The sequence below is a fragment of the Ambystoma mexicanum genome, chromosome 5q (assembly GCF_040938575.1).
Source record: "Ambystoma mexicanum isolate Mex_15411 chromosome 5q, UKY_AmexF1_1, whole genome shotgun sequence".
Classification (NCBI taxonomy): domain Eukaryota; kingdom Metazoa; phylum Chordata; class Amphibia; order Caudata; family Ambystomatidae; genus Ambystoma; species Ambystoma mexicanum.
Window position 1 is genome coordinate 722,755,618 of NC_090933.1, and position 13,979 is coordinate 722,769,596.

The window sequence follows — 13,979 nt, forward strand, 5'->3', positions numbered from 1 at the left end:
ACGGACACATAGTGACCTTCATGGACAGATTTTACAATTTCAAAGACACAAATGAGGCAAATATTGTCGTCGCAAATACAAAAGCAAAGGGAAATACTACACCAAATGCCGCTTTGGTTTCCCTAGACCAGTTAAAGAAACGGGTGAAGTGAACAACTTCATGTCTTCAGTTCGACATAGTGTTAAAGGTAAATCACCTAAAAACATGTATTACATAAAAAGAACAGAAGAATCAAAATATATCGATGATTACAATGCAATCATTGCCCCCTTATGGAATGCAAACATAGATGTGCAGTACATTGCAGACAATTCCACTGCAGTTGCACGATATGTTACAGCCTACTTAAAGCAGAAAAAACAGAGCTTCAAGACCTCTGGAATGACCTATCATCAGACAAAACGCTATCTTAGAAATTGTACAGCCTAGGCATAAAAATGCTCTCTCATAGAGAATGCGGCACCTATGAAGTGGCAGATCGTTTAACCGGTACTGCTTTGTATGGAAAATCAGAAAACATAGTATGGCTAAGTCTTGATCCTGCTAAATCTAGAAAGAGTTCTGAAATCATGAGGACATAGAAACAATTGCCACAAATGATCCCAACAGCCAAGACATTTTAAAAAACAATTTACTGGACACATACTATCCGAACAGGAGTACCACTTTGGAAACCATGTGTCTATACCACATAGCTCAAAACTTTGCATACAAAAATAATATAAAACCCGATGAAAGCAAAGGTAGATATAGAGTGACAGATTGTGAAGGCAGCTTAGTGAAACTTACCAAACAAAGCTTAATTAATCATGTCAAATTGTCATTAAAAACTCCTCAACAAAAAGAACTATATTACATGTCCCCGCTACAACTTTTTAAACCATGGAGAAAAGAGGAAGAGATACTAGATAACTATGACTGCAATGAAAATGCTTTGAAAGAAAATGAAAGCCCTATCACCGATGTGAACTTTACACAGTACAAAACAATGTTGCACAATGAACAGCGTCCACAAAACTAGAACCTAAATTGGGAATCAATACCTCAAATCTTCCCTGTCGTTCTATCACACTTGGATTCGAGTCACATTTATTCAATTATTGCTTCTCTTTTGGAATTAATCCATAGTTATGAATTCCTGTATTTGCCTTCAGGGTTCCACACATTTTGGTTTGTTTTCTGTGTTGTTTTCAAAATAAACATTCATTTTTTATTTGCGTTTTTTGGAATGCAACTGTTAAAATTTAAAGACTGTGTTTCGGAGTATTGGACCGATGATAGTCGAAGAAAACTAGTCGTCAAAGGTCACTCCTATTTCTTTTGGGTTCAGAGATGTGTTTTTTGTGTGAACTCCGTTCCTCAGTTTATTAAAAGAACGATCCCTTCTTAATACTGGGATCGGAATGCGGTCTGATGTAGGGATCTCCCTGATCCGTATTTGTCTACTCAGGTCGCAAAAAGAAGCCGACCGGTTTGTGGTATAGAGTTGAGTGTCACCACTTTCTTCGGGGCTAAAGACACGCACTGGTTTTGTGTGCGGTCTGATTTCTTCTTGTAGAATTGGCTGAATCTCTAATATTCAGGAATAGGAGGACGCCCCAACTGAGCTGAAAAAACTCCCATCTATCAGGGTCCTGGATTCGAGCAGGTTCAATTTCTTACTATGTCCCAAATCCAAAGGATTTAACAATTTCCTTGTACACCTCAGGCTCATGTAGGATCCGCCTTCAGCAATCACTGACAAGCACTACGGTCACCACAGAAATTCTTTGTGGTGTAACAGCATCCACGATTCACCTATGTTCCTGGAAATTAGGTACACAAAGGCTCTTCTTCAGTGGGCCGGGCCTTCACTGAGAAGTCTGCCCCAGATCCTCTGAGGTGCACACTGGCAATGGTATCCGAGTCGTACATGGCAATCTTGTCGAAGAAAAAAAGTAGTAGCAGACTCCAATTTATGTGATGTTAGTTCTGTTTTAAGCCGGTATAAAATTAGGCAAAAATTCTCCTCTCATTGCTGGCATCCTAGTTTGATACTCCCCCAAACACACACTCCCAACCAAATACACACTCCAGCGAGGAGTTGGATGATAGTGGGTGTGCCAGAAGTCTGCAGTTGTGTCTGGAGGCCTTGGCCCTGGCATGCAGCTCCACTTCACAGGTTATTCCCTCTTCAGCCACTGGTCGGAGGCACCAGAGAAAAGCCGGTCTCCTGCGCAACAGGGGGCACACAGTTAAGGTGGCTTCAGATGAATTTCGTGGGGGTTTTATTGCGTGAAGTTCTCACCTTAACGTCCCTGCAACTAAAATGTTTTCCGTGAATTTCAAGGGTTTTGTTATTCCTTAGATTTTAGAAGGCTTCCAGACCACTAGCATGATCTTTGGCCATGGTCAGTGGTGCCCACTGTTGATTTTAAAACACTACCAGACCACTAGCCAAAGCCTTCAGATTGTAGGCTTTGAGAACTCGCAATGTTTTTAGCCAATGTGCAGTGAGACTAAATTATTTGCCATGAACCACACACACAAGCAGCATGCTCCAAGTGGTACACCTCTTTTAGGCATTATCATTTTGCAGCGCGCTGATTTGGCGCAGACATTCCGCCACAGCGTCCATTTCTGTGCACCATTTTCAGCGCAAACGCCATTCCGCCGTGGTTATTTTGGCACGAGGGATGTTTGGAAATGGCTGATATTGCAGCCACGTTTAAACTCCCCCATGCCAAATAGGATCACAGGACTGCACTGCAACAAACCTCGCCACCTCCCAGTTATGTTTTAATTAAATAAATAAAGTTTGTTAAATTAAAAAAAAAACATCAAGCCCTGAATCCTGGTCTGCCAGAGTTCAAGGCCCAGCATTTAACCAATAGGCTACAATGACTTGCTGCTTCACTAGGCATACATTTCATACTTGGCCTATAATTTTATATGTTCAATGATAAAAGGTTAGTTATGAAACTTGTGAGAATCCAAACAATAACATCATTGTAGCATAATGGTTAAGTGTTGCAAATGTGATTTATTTTTATTAATTTTTTTCTGTTTTATAATGTTGCCCAGAGACAGTGTAGTCCTCTTTGTGAATATATGTGCAGTGTAAGGGGGAATGTGGTGCGAGGGTGTGCATGTCATCGGAGAGTGTGCATGCAATGTGTGTGTGTTGGATGTGAGCGTGTGTGTGAGGGATTGTGCGTGCAGTCTGCATTTCTCCGTAATGGCAAGTGTTCGTGTGTGCGCACCGCTTGTATGTATGTGATCATTGTGACACGTTGAGTGCGATTTGTCAGTGGTATATGTGTGTGCATGTCTCCATGTAATTTGGAAGATGCCCATCCAGTTCTTGGTTTTTGTTGTCGCATTTTATGACTTGTAGTTTTGTTTTGTCCAACAAGTGTCCGGTACTACAAGTCTCAAAATGCAAAGTAAAAAGGAAATCTGTATGATCATCTTCTAAATAACAAGGGACGTGAGGCATATAACAGTCTATACAACACATGTAACTTGGCTATATTCATGATTTCCCCTGCACCTCTATTTGCTTGTGTTGAATGGCAGTAGGGGATGTGTATGTTGTTGAAGGAAGAGGTACGTAGTGTAGAATCGGAGGAGAGGAAAGTAAAATGTTTTTTTTTCAGCTGGGGAAAGTGAGAATTAAGGGGCTGGAGATTAGTGGTGCCTACTTGCCCCTGCCGCTTTCAAAGTCTAAAATTAGCACAATATATTAAGGGAATAATGGGACTGTGTGGCAAGCCCCTCCCTTGAGCTGCTTTGCACTGGCTCACGTGCACTGGAAGAGGCGCAACTATTATTAACCCATTGGTAGTGCAGCTCAAAAGACCGTCTTAAAATCATGCAGTGATTGGGTGAACGTTTTCATGAAGGAGGCCACATAAATCAAAAGCGTGTCTGTTAATATTGCATAGTCCAGAATAGAGTTTTTACCAAAATGTACTGTTTAAAATAAAATAAAAAGTCTTGAACCCTAGTCTGCTGAGTTCAAGGACCAGCATTCAACCACTACGCCACAATTGTTTAGTGCTTCATGGTGCATACATTTCATACTTAGCCTACAATGTAATATGTCCAATTGTAAAAGGCAAAGTATGAAACTTGTGAGAATCCTAACAATAATATCATTGTAGCATAATGGTTAAGTGCTGTATCTCAAACTCCTGCCAGCCAGGGTTCTCGAAAGCAGCGTTCAGCACAAATGTGTTTTTATTTCGTTTTGTCTGTTTTATAATGTTGCCAGAGACAGTGCAATGCATGTTCCATTCTGTTTTATAATGCAGTAAATACATGTTTTTCACTTTTAATCCATATTACAAAATGCAAAGTGCCTGCAGGCTCATGCGAATTTTGACCTCTCGCGCCAAAACATCCTTGCGCAAAGAGGTACACAATGCAACGTGCCTGCAGGTTCATGCCATGCCAGTTGCGACCTCTCGCGCCAAAACATCCTTGCGCCAAGAGGGTCCCTGTGCCCAACTGGCTGCGTCCAGCTTGGCATCCCAAAAAGGGACCTGCAGCGAAACGGCCGCGCCACAACGGCGTGTGCCTAACTGGCTGCGCCAAAATGTCCTGTCCCATACTCCAAGCCACTTGTTTTCTGCTCATTATCTTGGTGACTGTTGTGATACATTACACAACCCAACTAACCACATTTAAGCAGCACGGAAATTGGGGGAAAAAAATGACCGGCTCAAAGAATAACATATGTACTTTCTGAATCATAGCGAAAATCAAAAGCTGGCACCCATGAATATACGCACAGTACTGCTTAGCTTCAAAGTCAGTAAGTGTCCGGCCCCCTCAGGCCATGTTGCTCTAAGTGGTCTTGTAACTTTGCTTTACTTATTAGGCAGGCCAGGGGGCTGGCCTTTTCCTCACTTTGAAGCTAACCAGTGTCGCTCCTGGTAACTGCATGGATGGGAGACCCGGGCCACCAGTGATTTTTCACCCTCGATGTCACCGTAGTTATCGATTTATTTTTATTATGTATAAAAGATTGGTGTCTTTGAGAACTCCCAGTGTTTTTAGTTAATGCCCTGTGCGATTACTTCATTTGCTGTGGATCACACTCTTTGGTTAAACAGCGTGCTACAAGACCCTTGTTCTGTGGCTGGTCTCTTAGTGACTGTACAACCCCAACTCACCCCATTTTTTTAATCCGTGAAAAGGGAAACAAATTGCCAGCTGCAAAAATAAGATATGCCCATGTACTTCTGCCCCCATATCGAAAATCAAAAGCTGGCACCCATTAAGATATATGTTCACTTACTGTGCATATATTCAAGTGAAATATACAAATGGATTTCAATAGACCTACTCCTTAGACGAAAGTGTGCAAGACAAAATAGCATTGGAATTTTTAAAAACAAAAGTAATGAACACCAGAAAAACAACCTGAGAGGAAATGTTCCAATAAATATGCTGGCAAAGTATAAAAGGGGTTCACCTTTTAAACCCAACAATCTGTTGTGAAATATTCCCTGGAAAACTAAATCCCAATACGAAACAAGTGCTTGTGGTCTTGTGAATAAGCGTCTGATCTGGGAACATGACAACCTGAGTTAATTCCTGGTAGCCAAATACTTGAGCAAACTTGCCAACCTAATAAAAACGTACAGGGTTGTGTCCACACACTGGAAAAAAAAAAGTTACGCTGTCCACCCACATGTGTCCTTTACTGGTGCCCTGAAAAGCACAATCAGGGGAAAAAATGCACCAATGTCCAGGATTGCAAACTCTCTTGCCACATCGTGGGCTATTACTCATGACTTGCGTACCATCTCATAATTTCCCCCCCTCAACCTGCTGTCTGGCTTTCAACAATACTCTGCTTTATAAATATAACTTAAATATAACTTGAAAAGTACACATTCCATAGTGTCACTGTCTCCCAGTCATGCAGTAACTGGGACTGACCGTGCTTAGTTTCAAAGCGAGGAAGGATCCAGCCCCCTTAGACCATGTTTCTCTAATTGTCCTTTTAGGGTGGGCCCATGTATTGGGCAACATTGCCTTATGGGGCGGACCGCTTCCTCACTTTGAAGCTAAACAGGGTCTGTCCTAGTTACTGATGGGATAGGAACCCTACTGTTGCTGTAAAAATATCATTTTTTTTATTATTGAATGGGAGACTGAAAATACCAGAATGCACCTTAGCAAAAGGCAAAAAATGGTCTGAGTGCAAATGTTTCAAGGACTGTATCATTAGCATGGTTTAAAAAAAATTAAAATAATTCAATTACATTTGGTCGCCCACCCATGCAGGAACTGCGACTGACCCTGCCTAGCTTCAAAGCGGGGCAAACCCTCCTCAGCTTTAAAGTAAGGAAAGGGCTGGTGCTGTTCCTCTGAGTGGTCTTTTAACTTTGACTCATTTATCGGGCAACATGGCCTGAGGAGACTGGCCCCTTCCACACTTTGCAGCTAAGCAGGTCTGTCCTGGTTACTGCATGGATAGGAGACCTGGATGACAATCAAGTCACGGGCCAGATATTTTTCACCCCAATGTCACACTAGCTGTAAAAATATCTTTAAAAAAAGAAACTAACCACGGGTACCGAACTACACATCCCCTTCGGGAATCCGTAGTCTTTTCTAGCCACGAATATCGGCAAACAGCCAAAATAAATGCTTTCTTGCCCCCCCCCAGGCCACCACCAAATGCCCCTTCATCTGTGCCAGCTCCCCCAATCCCCAGATGGCCTCCTCACCTTTCCTGCCCTCTCCCTTTCCCCCCACTACACACAGTGTTTCTGTGGCGCTGTTTGCTTTCAGGTGTCGGCTATTTGTGGCTATAGCCGAGGCTACAGGAAGCTTTGTGTTCCCTAGACCCCCTCCAACTCCCAAATTTCACTTGGTGCCCTCTACCCCTCCCCCCAACACCTCTAGCCTGATGACATGTGCATGTTTTTTTTACCTGCAAATGGCTTTTTTCCTGCGTTTCATTTTCCCAGATCCTTGGCTATTGCTGCGAATATCGCTCGCATCCAGAGAAAAACAAGATGGCGGTCGTTTCATTTCTGTGATAAAACTGTTTCGGTAAATCCCCTAAAAATCTCTTTGGGAAGGGGGCACTCCCTTCCCTGTTAGGCCAGTTTTTCTGAAGTGCAACTAAGGGCTTAATACAACCATTCAACTGAGGTAGTACAAGACTCCTCTCTTGGTATAAGGCTGTACCAACTGAGTTCAGGGTAGCGTAGACAGAGCAGCCAGGCTTATTTTAGGAGGGAAGAGAGGGCTGTAGGATCAGTACAATGAAATTGTAATACAAAAGTCCAAAGAAACACTGAAACACTATGTATTGTAAAAATAAATGGTTTATTTAAATCCAAGTAGGCCCAGATAAATCTTGGGGGAAATAAGTACTATCACATTATATATAATCACAATTATTAAAGAAAACACAACTGTATGCTTGAAGGTGTACAGGTCTAAGCATATAAACCTATTTGGAACACTGAACAGGAGTTCTAGGCAAGTCAAAACCAATAGTTACTTTTAGATTATTTTCAGTAATATCAGTTGTATAGGGACACACCACAAGAAATCACATAGTAAGTTCACTGGACAATATACTTTTCAGAATTTGTATTTGTATTTCTTTAAGTAGCGCGCATGGCCCAGAGGCATCTGAGAGCATATCTTGAGTTAGAGACAAATATTGCATAGTATATAATATTACATAATACAAGGGGCAAGGTACAGAAAACAGAAAATATATACAGTGCAAAGTATATAATAAATGGGTGTACAGAGTATATACAGTCATTGTTGCAGGGCGAGGTTAACAAATAGTATAAAAAATGTAAAAAGTCATAATTACAGAACAAGGTTAAAATACAGGTTAAGTGTACATATTTACAATCAAGGAGTAGGTTGGACAGTGGCACCAGGGGATGCAGACTCGTTAGATACAAGGATTGTCTAGAGCAGAGAGCCACAGTTTGGCTTTGCTCTTGAAGGAGGGTTCCGATCTAAGGGGAGGCGGGCAGAGTGTTCCACAGTTTGATGGCTAAAACCAGGAAACCACTCCCTCCAGCTTTCTGAAGCTTGAACCTGGGAAGGGAGAGGCTATGGGCTTGGGCAGTTCTCTGAGGTCGAGTAGAAGTGTGGGGTGTAAATTGGCTAGTCAAATAGGTGGGAGCCTGGTTGGCCAGACACTTATGGGTGAGAGCAAGCGTTTTCAGTGAGATTCTCTGAACTACTGAGAGCCAGCGTAGATTACGTCTGGTGTCAGAGATGTGCTGATTCCTGGGTATATTGAGGGCTGCCCTGATAGCGTTTTTCTGTATGACCTGAAGTTTATTTAGGTTGCGTTGGCTCGTCCCTAAATAGAGGGCATTACAATAGTCAATCTTGGACATGATGAGTGTTTTGGCTAGGATAGTGCAATTAGCAGTAGTGAGAAAGGGTTGGCAAGCTGTGATAAGTTTGCACGTGTAAGCGGATGCTGATATTACAGAATTAGTTTGTCTAGACAGTGACAGGGTAGAGTCGAGGTAGATGCCAAGCGTTTTAGTGTAATTAGAAACCTGAATGGTATTCCCATCGATGAATAGTGTAACACTTATCCTGAATCAGAGTTATAGGTTTTTACTAGTCCAGGAATAAGTTATTCTAGGGGAGTTGGACCTTGCTCTTCAATTCACAGACTAAGGGAAGCAATCACACTAACTTATTTTAGGCTACCACAGCGATTTCTATCTTCAGCGGGAGTCCTGTGGACTCCACGCCCAGGATCCAGTGTGTGTGAAGGCAGCAAACAAGGGAGGAGTCCAAAACTCTGCAGCCCTATGTCTTCCAGCCAGAGTGCGAGATTCCAGTTCAACCTTGAAGGCTGGCTGTCCTGAAAGGATTGCCAACCCCCCCACCCCCAAGTTTGAATGTTGCAAGGCGGTTTGGATAGGTTTCTGCATAAGAGTCTGATCCTGGAAGCTGAAGAGGTAGTCAACCACTGGAACCAAAACCATAATTCTGTAATATCAGCATCCGCTTACACATGCAAACTTATCACAGCTTGCCAACCCTTTCTCACTACTGCTAATTGCACTATCCTAGCCAAAACACTCATCATGTCCAAGATTGACTATTGTAATGCCCTCTATTTAGGGACGAGCCAACGCAACCTAAATAAACTTCAGGTCATACAGGTTTTAGTGTGAAAGAGGATACATTGCATCTCCTCAGCACTCCACATTAGGTGTTGTGTGCTGGTTTCACAAAATAAAATGTAAAAGGTATCCAAAGATCCTTTTTATCCTTGGGAACTGTAGTACTCACAAGATTAGCCAGAGAAGTTAAAAGGGGAGCCCCTAGAGCAACCCAGCAACAATAGGCACTTATTGCCAAAAAGTTGTCAAAGAGGATAACTTTTAAAAGACACTATGGAGAGTCTTAAAAATGACACCCATCAAAAAGAGTAAAAGATTTTGACAGTGTGGGAAAAGGTTCCCACTCACAGAGGTATAAGGAAAAATAATCCACCAGTAAAAGCAAAAAGTTCTGTGGTTGACACAGGTCAGGAAGATTTATCCTTGCTATGAAAATCTTACTAACATCTGTTAGATATTTAAAAAATACTGCACGGAATAACCCCAAACGATGCATGGATCGCACTTTGTGCCCAAGTTGTTTTGGACCTTTTCGAAATCCGTCCAGCGGTTTAGCTGTGCGCTTTGGAAAGAATTTATCTTGTTTGTCTATGGGAAAATTCATAGGAAGTAGGCCGCATATTTGGGGGGCAAAAATTTTTTAACTAATCTTTACGAAACTTTGCAGTCTGGGGGCCCGCAGGTTTTTAATCACTTCCGAATTTTCGTCCAAAACCATTACTTGAATCAAAGGTTATTAAAGATAACATTTTAAGGTGTTCCTATGGGAGTCCGCCTCACCGGAACTATAGGGCGGCTGTGACCTCCCTATACTATTTTTCTCCCTGTGTTTTACTTTCCCTCCTGCTCCTCCTTTTTTGTAACACCCTTTTATTTACTATCACTCTTTCTCTCTCCCCTCTCTCTCGTCTTTCTCTCTTCTCTAAACACAGCTCTTTACCTTTTCAATTGAGGGATTATTCATTTAGTGGAAAACAGTCTGCTGCCTGATATTTACAATTTACAAATGTGTGCATATAATAAATACTTCCGTTCTAGCTTTAATTTTGAGCAATTCCATTTGTGTCATTTTTTTCTTTTCAAATCTTAGTCTATACGAACAAAGTTGGCAGCGATCATCAGTAAGAAAGATCCATATCATCAGTTTCTTCAGGGGTTCACATATAAGCAGATGCTAAAAAAAATCATGTCTTTTATCGATATTGTCTTCAGTGAAACACCGAAAAGCTTTTTATTAAAGGTATGTATTGCATAATTCTAAGTGTACATTCAAATATGCTTGTGAAAATACTCACAAAAAGTGTCTTGGAGTATACGTTTTATGTGAAAAAGGCTTTTATTCTGTTGAAATTATTCCTGGCCTGATGCCTTCTCAAACATAACTGTTACACATTTTGGTTCAGTATAACACGTTATTGAATTTAATAAGGGAACGGGTGTACAATATATTAGTGAAAACATAACTTCATATTGCTGTGAAGGAAAAAAGGCAATGCATGTTTACAAGAGAGTAATTCTGTAAACTACTTTGGGATCTTAAGGTTGGGATCCTACCAATTTCGTTCACCAGTAGTGTAGGATCAACCAGGGTCTACAGGCAGCGATGTTGATCAGTGTATGCTTAGAAGCATACCAAGAAGAGTTTCTTCTAAAGGGAAAAAAGTTCTCTTCTCTTAAGAGTTCAGTTCTAATGATGTGAAGCCAGTAGTTCTGCCCTTGCGGTTATGTTATACCACCACGATCTGTTATACCTTCACTCAGGCAACTGGACTTTGGAGCCACTGGAGCTGATGCTGTGCTAGAGGCAATGTAACCTTTGCCAGGCAATGTAGACCGTGGCCCTGCAGTGCGGGTCTGGTAAGGCTGCGGTTCCTCTGAGTCACATGGCTCTTGGTTCCTTCATTCTAGGCTGTTTTTATAACCGCCCTCTCATCTGGTACCCTGGCCTCTTCATGTCAGGCTGTGCAGTACAATCAGTAGGGTGTCTGCTTGGAGCTGAGGGTGTCTTGGAAGTTTGTAATCCAGCTGTCTGGTACGTCATGGGGAGTTTCCCTTTGGTTATTGAAAACTGTACTATGCGCAGAGCTCAACATCATTTCGCTGTGAATTTAACAGCAAAGAATAAAGTAAGAATTTTCACTGGGTTGTTTCTGAGTGGATGGTGTTGGTGCATATTCCCTTATCTTTTAGAAATTTTGGGAGCTGAGTGTGCCCTCCACTTCCAATCACAATCTTGCACCCTTTCAAACTCCTGGCAGCCACCCAGTCATTGGGAGTTGCCACGTTCAAATATTTTTGGGCAAACACACAGGATGTGCATTCGAACACACTATACACTTGCTGGTCAAATCTAGTCTTCAGTGCTTTTGCCTCTGGCTTCCTGGGCATAGATCAGCCAGGACCATATATGGTCACTTCTGTGTCTTTTTATGCAAGGGAAAGTAAGTTTAGCTGTGGTGCTCTTACAGAATTTCCAAAACAAGAGCCGTACTTTCAAGCTATGTGTCAGGCTTGAAATGGAATATGGCTGCCACCACCATCTAGGTGTTCACACAGCTGACACAGCAAGGTTACTTGCTCAGGAAATAAACCTAGCCCTAACAGCTAGGTCACCTCCCTTTGGCATGCAACCACAGATCTCTTCTGACCTCATTCGCCATCATCATTGAAGAGTGACCCGAGGCACTTGGCACAACAAGCTTGCGACCCATATCTGGGTATACCCCTGGCATACTTTGCTTGTTAATCTATGCATGCGTGATGAAGTAAAGTGTATGGCCAGGCAGGAAAATACAATCCATTTAACCTTCAAATAAAAGCTTGTTAAATAATACTTTAAAAAAGACAATATGTCAATTTTGGTTATAAGGAATCCAAAAATCTTTCTCATAGCTCATTCAGGATTTAATCAAAATGTTTGCTCTTTTAATTTGTCATGCTCTAAGGTGGCAATCCATATACAGACTCTTCAAGGATATTTTAGTACTCAAAGAAGAGTCTGTGATCTGTTTTGTTTGTGGTACTGTCCTTGTGATATTATTAGGTTGTTTGTGCACCAGAAAGAAGCTTTGCTTGATAATGATATCGTGCCAAGTGTTTTTTTTTTTATATGCTTTGTATTTGGCTCATTGTTTTATGTAGTTAACGCTCTAATCAGATTTCAAAGTCTGGTAGAATGCCAATTAATCTTACCAACAGTGGAAGAAAGTTATAGTCAGATTAATCTTTTGTTGGCTTCTGGTAAAGTAACTACCATGGACACCCGTTGCCCCACACAACTTGACCCAGTTTTCTGAAAATGTAATATGCCCTCTCCATTATCCAGTGGCCTCACCAATCATACTGTCTGGCAATGCACCTATTAACCTAAATGATGGATTTTCTTTACCATAGACGTCATGATGATACATTTTGAATAAACTCTCCCCTTCCTAATAGCTGAACTGACATGTCCCTTAGCCATGCTAATCTTGCAATATCTGTGAATTCAATATAGACGATGCTTAATACTGAATGCAGTGTCCAAACTCAAAGTCTATGTGAAAATGTCTTAAACTGGAGCTTTGGAAGAGGATGCAGTCATTATGTATAAAAAGGGAATCACATTTGGAGAATGCACTGCAGATTTGTAGAAACCAGGTACAAGACGTTTGTCCTTATTGATAAGGGCTGTTTTGGAAAACAGCATTTTTTAGATGGATTTTGAAAATCAGCTGAGGTGGGAGGATTTTGGGAGGCCACCCTATTATGGTGAACAAGGAAGACTCTGAGAGGTTAACCAAAACCTATAGTCAAGGCTTAGTCTGAGGAAGGGTGCCCGAGTGGTCTAGGGTTACAATGATGCCACATAGAGCAACACCAGTAATTGCAGTTAGACAGGAAGTTTAAAAATACAATGATTTATTAGGCCTTCAGTTTACACACTAAGCATATAGAAATCGCAAGTAAGTATTGTTACACAAATCCTTATAAAATCTATTTCTGATGCTTGTGAATCTGCTTAGAATCAAATGCAGTGCATATAGTCTGACATCTAGTGGTAATCGCAGAGTATTGCATCTTTTTTTTGAAGATCGAAAAGGGATGGCGACATGGGTGTGAATGTAACACTATCCCTAACGTGATGTGTAGTTGTTGGGGAGAATTCTCAGAAATGTACTAATTCCCTCCACCTTAGAGACCCCAGCAACTTTGCTGGATTTTGAGGACTTGATTTTATTTTAACCTGGAGAGAGTGTGACCGTTTTTCCTCACTCTCTCATGTATTTTAATGTGTTTTTGAACACTGTTTCCTTTGGTTGTGGAGTTTGACAAACTCCATAGGCATCATCTTTTACATGGGGTCACCCAGCACCTTCAGTGCAGTGGCCCAGGGAAGTCGTTCAGATTTCCCAAAGGTTTAAATATCTTCTCTTGGATAAACTACTGTTTCCAAGAGCAGTAAAGTGAAATTGACTTTACTTGCATCTGTAACTTTCTAGACCCGGCACACACTATCTTACAATAGGGTGCTGGAGGGGTTACCTAGTATCCCCTTTGTCTAGCTTCTCATGTAACATTTTTTATGTTACCCTTTTCTCACTGAATGGCTGGTGGCAGTGGTTTCGTTTTAACTACCATGGTGTGCATTTGCCGTGGGCTGCGTTCGCAGCTGCAGTAAAGCACCCAAGGGTGCCATTTTTTTCAAAACGGGCCCGGTCTTCTTTTTTCGCCATTTCTTTGTGGAAAGGTCCTTCTTGAGATTTACTCTGCGTGCCAAACCAGGTTTGGTCCCATTGTTCGCTTTGCCTTTGGCGGGATTCACGAGTGACGCCCGCCTCTGGCTCCAGGGTGTCTGGAGTAGGCAGGAAGTG

The 13,979-nt window shown here is 41.7% G+C and overlaps 1 protein-coding gene across 3 annotated transcripts in view; it reads left to right on the top strand.

The window, feature by feature from the left end:
• Positions 1-13,979, top strand: part of TERF1 (telomeric repeat binding factor 1) — a 529,145-nt gene that overhangs the window by 136,923 nt on the left and 378,243 nt on the right. For 2 of the 3 annotated variants that reach the window (XM_069621207.1, XM_069621208.1), the window contains one exon: positions 10,217-10,366. The exons of the other annotated variant lie outside the window; for it this stretch is intronic. In XM_069621207.1, the coding sequence (XP_069477308.1) occupies positions 10,217-10,366 (150 nt within the window). The remainder of the gene's footprint in view (positions 1-10,216; positions 10,367-13,979) is intronic. 3 annotated transcript variants of the gene reach the window in all.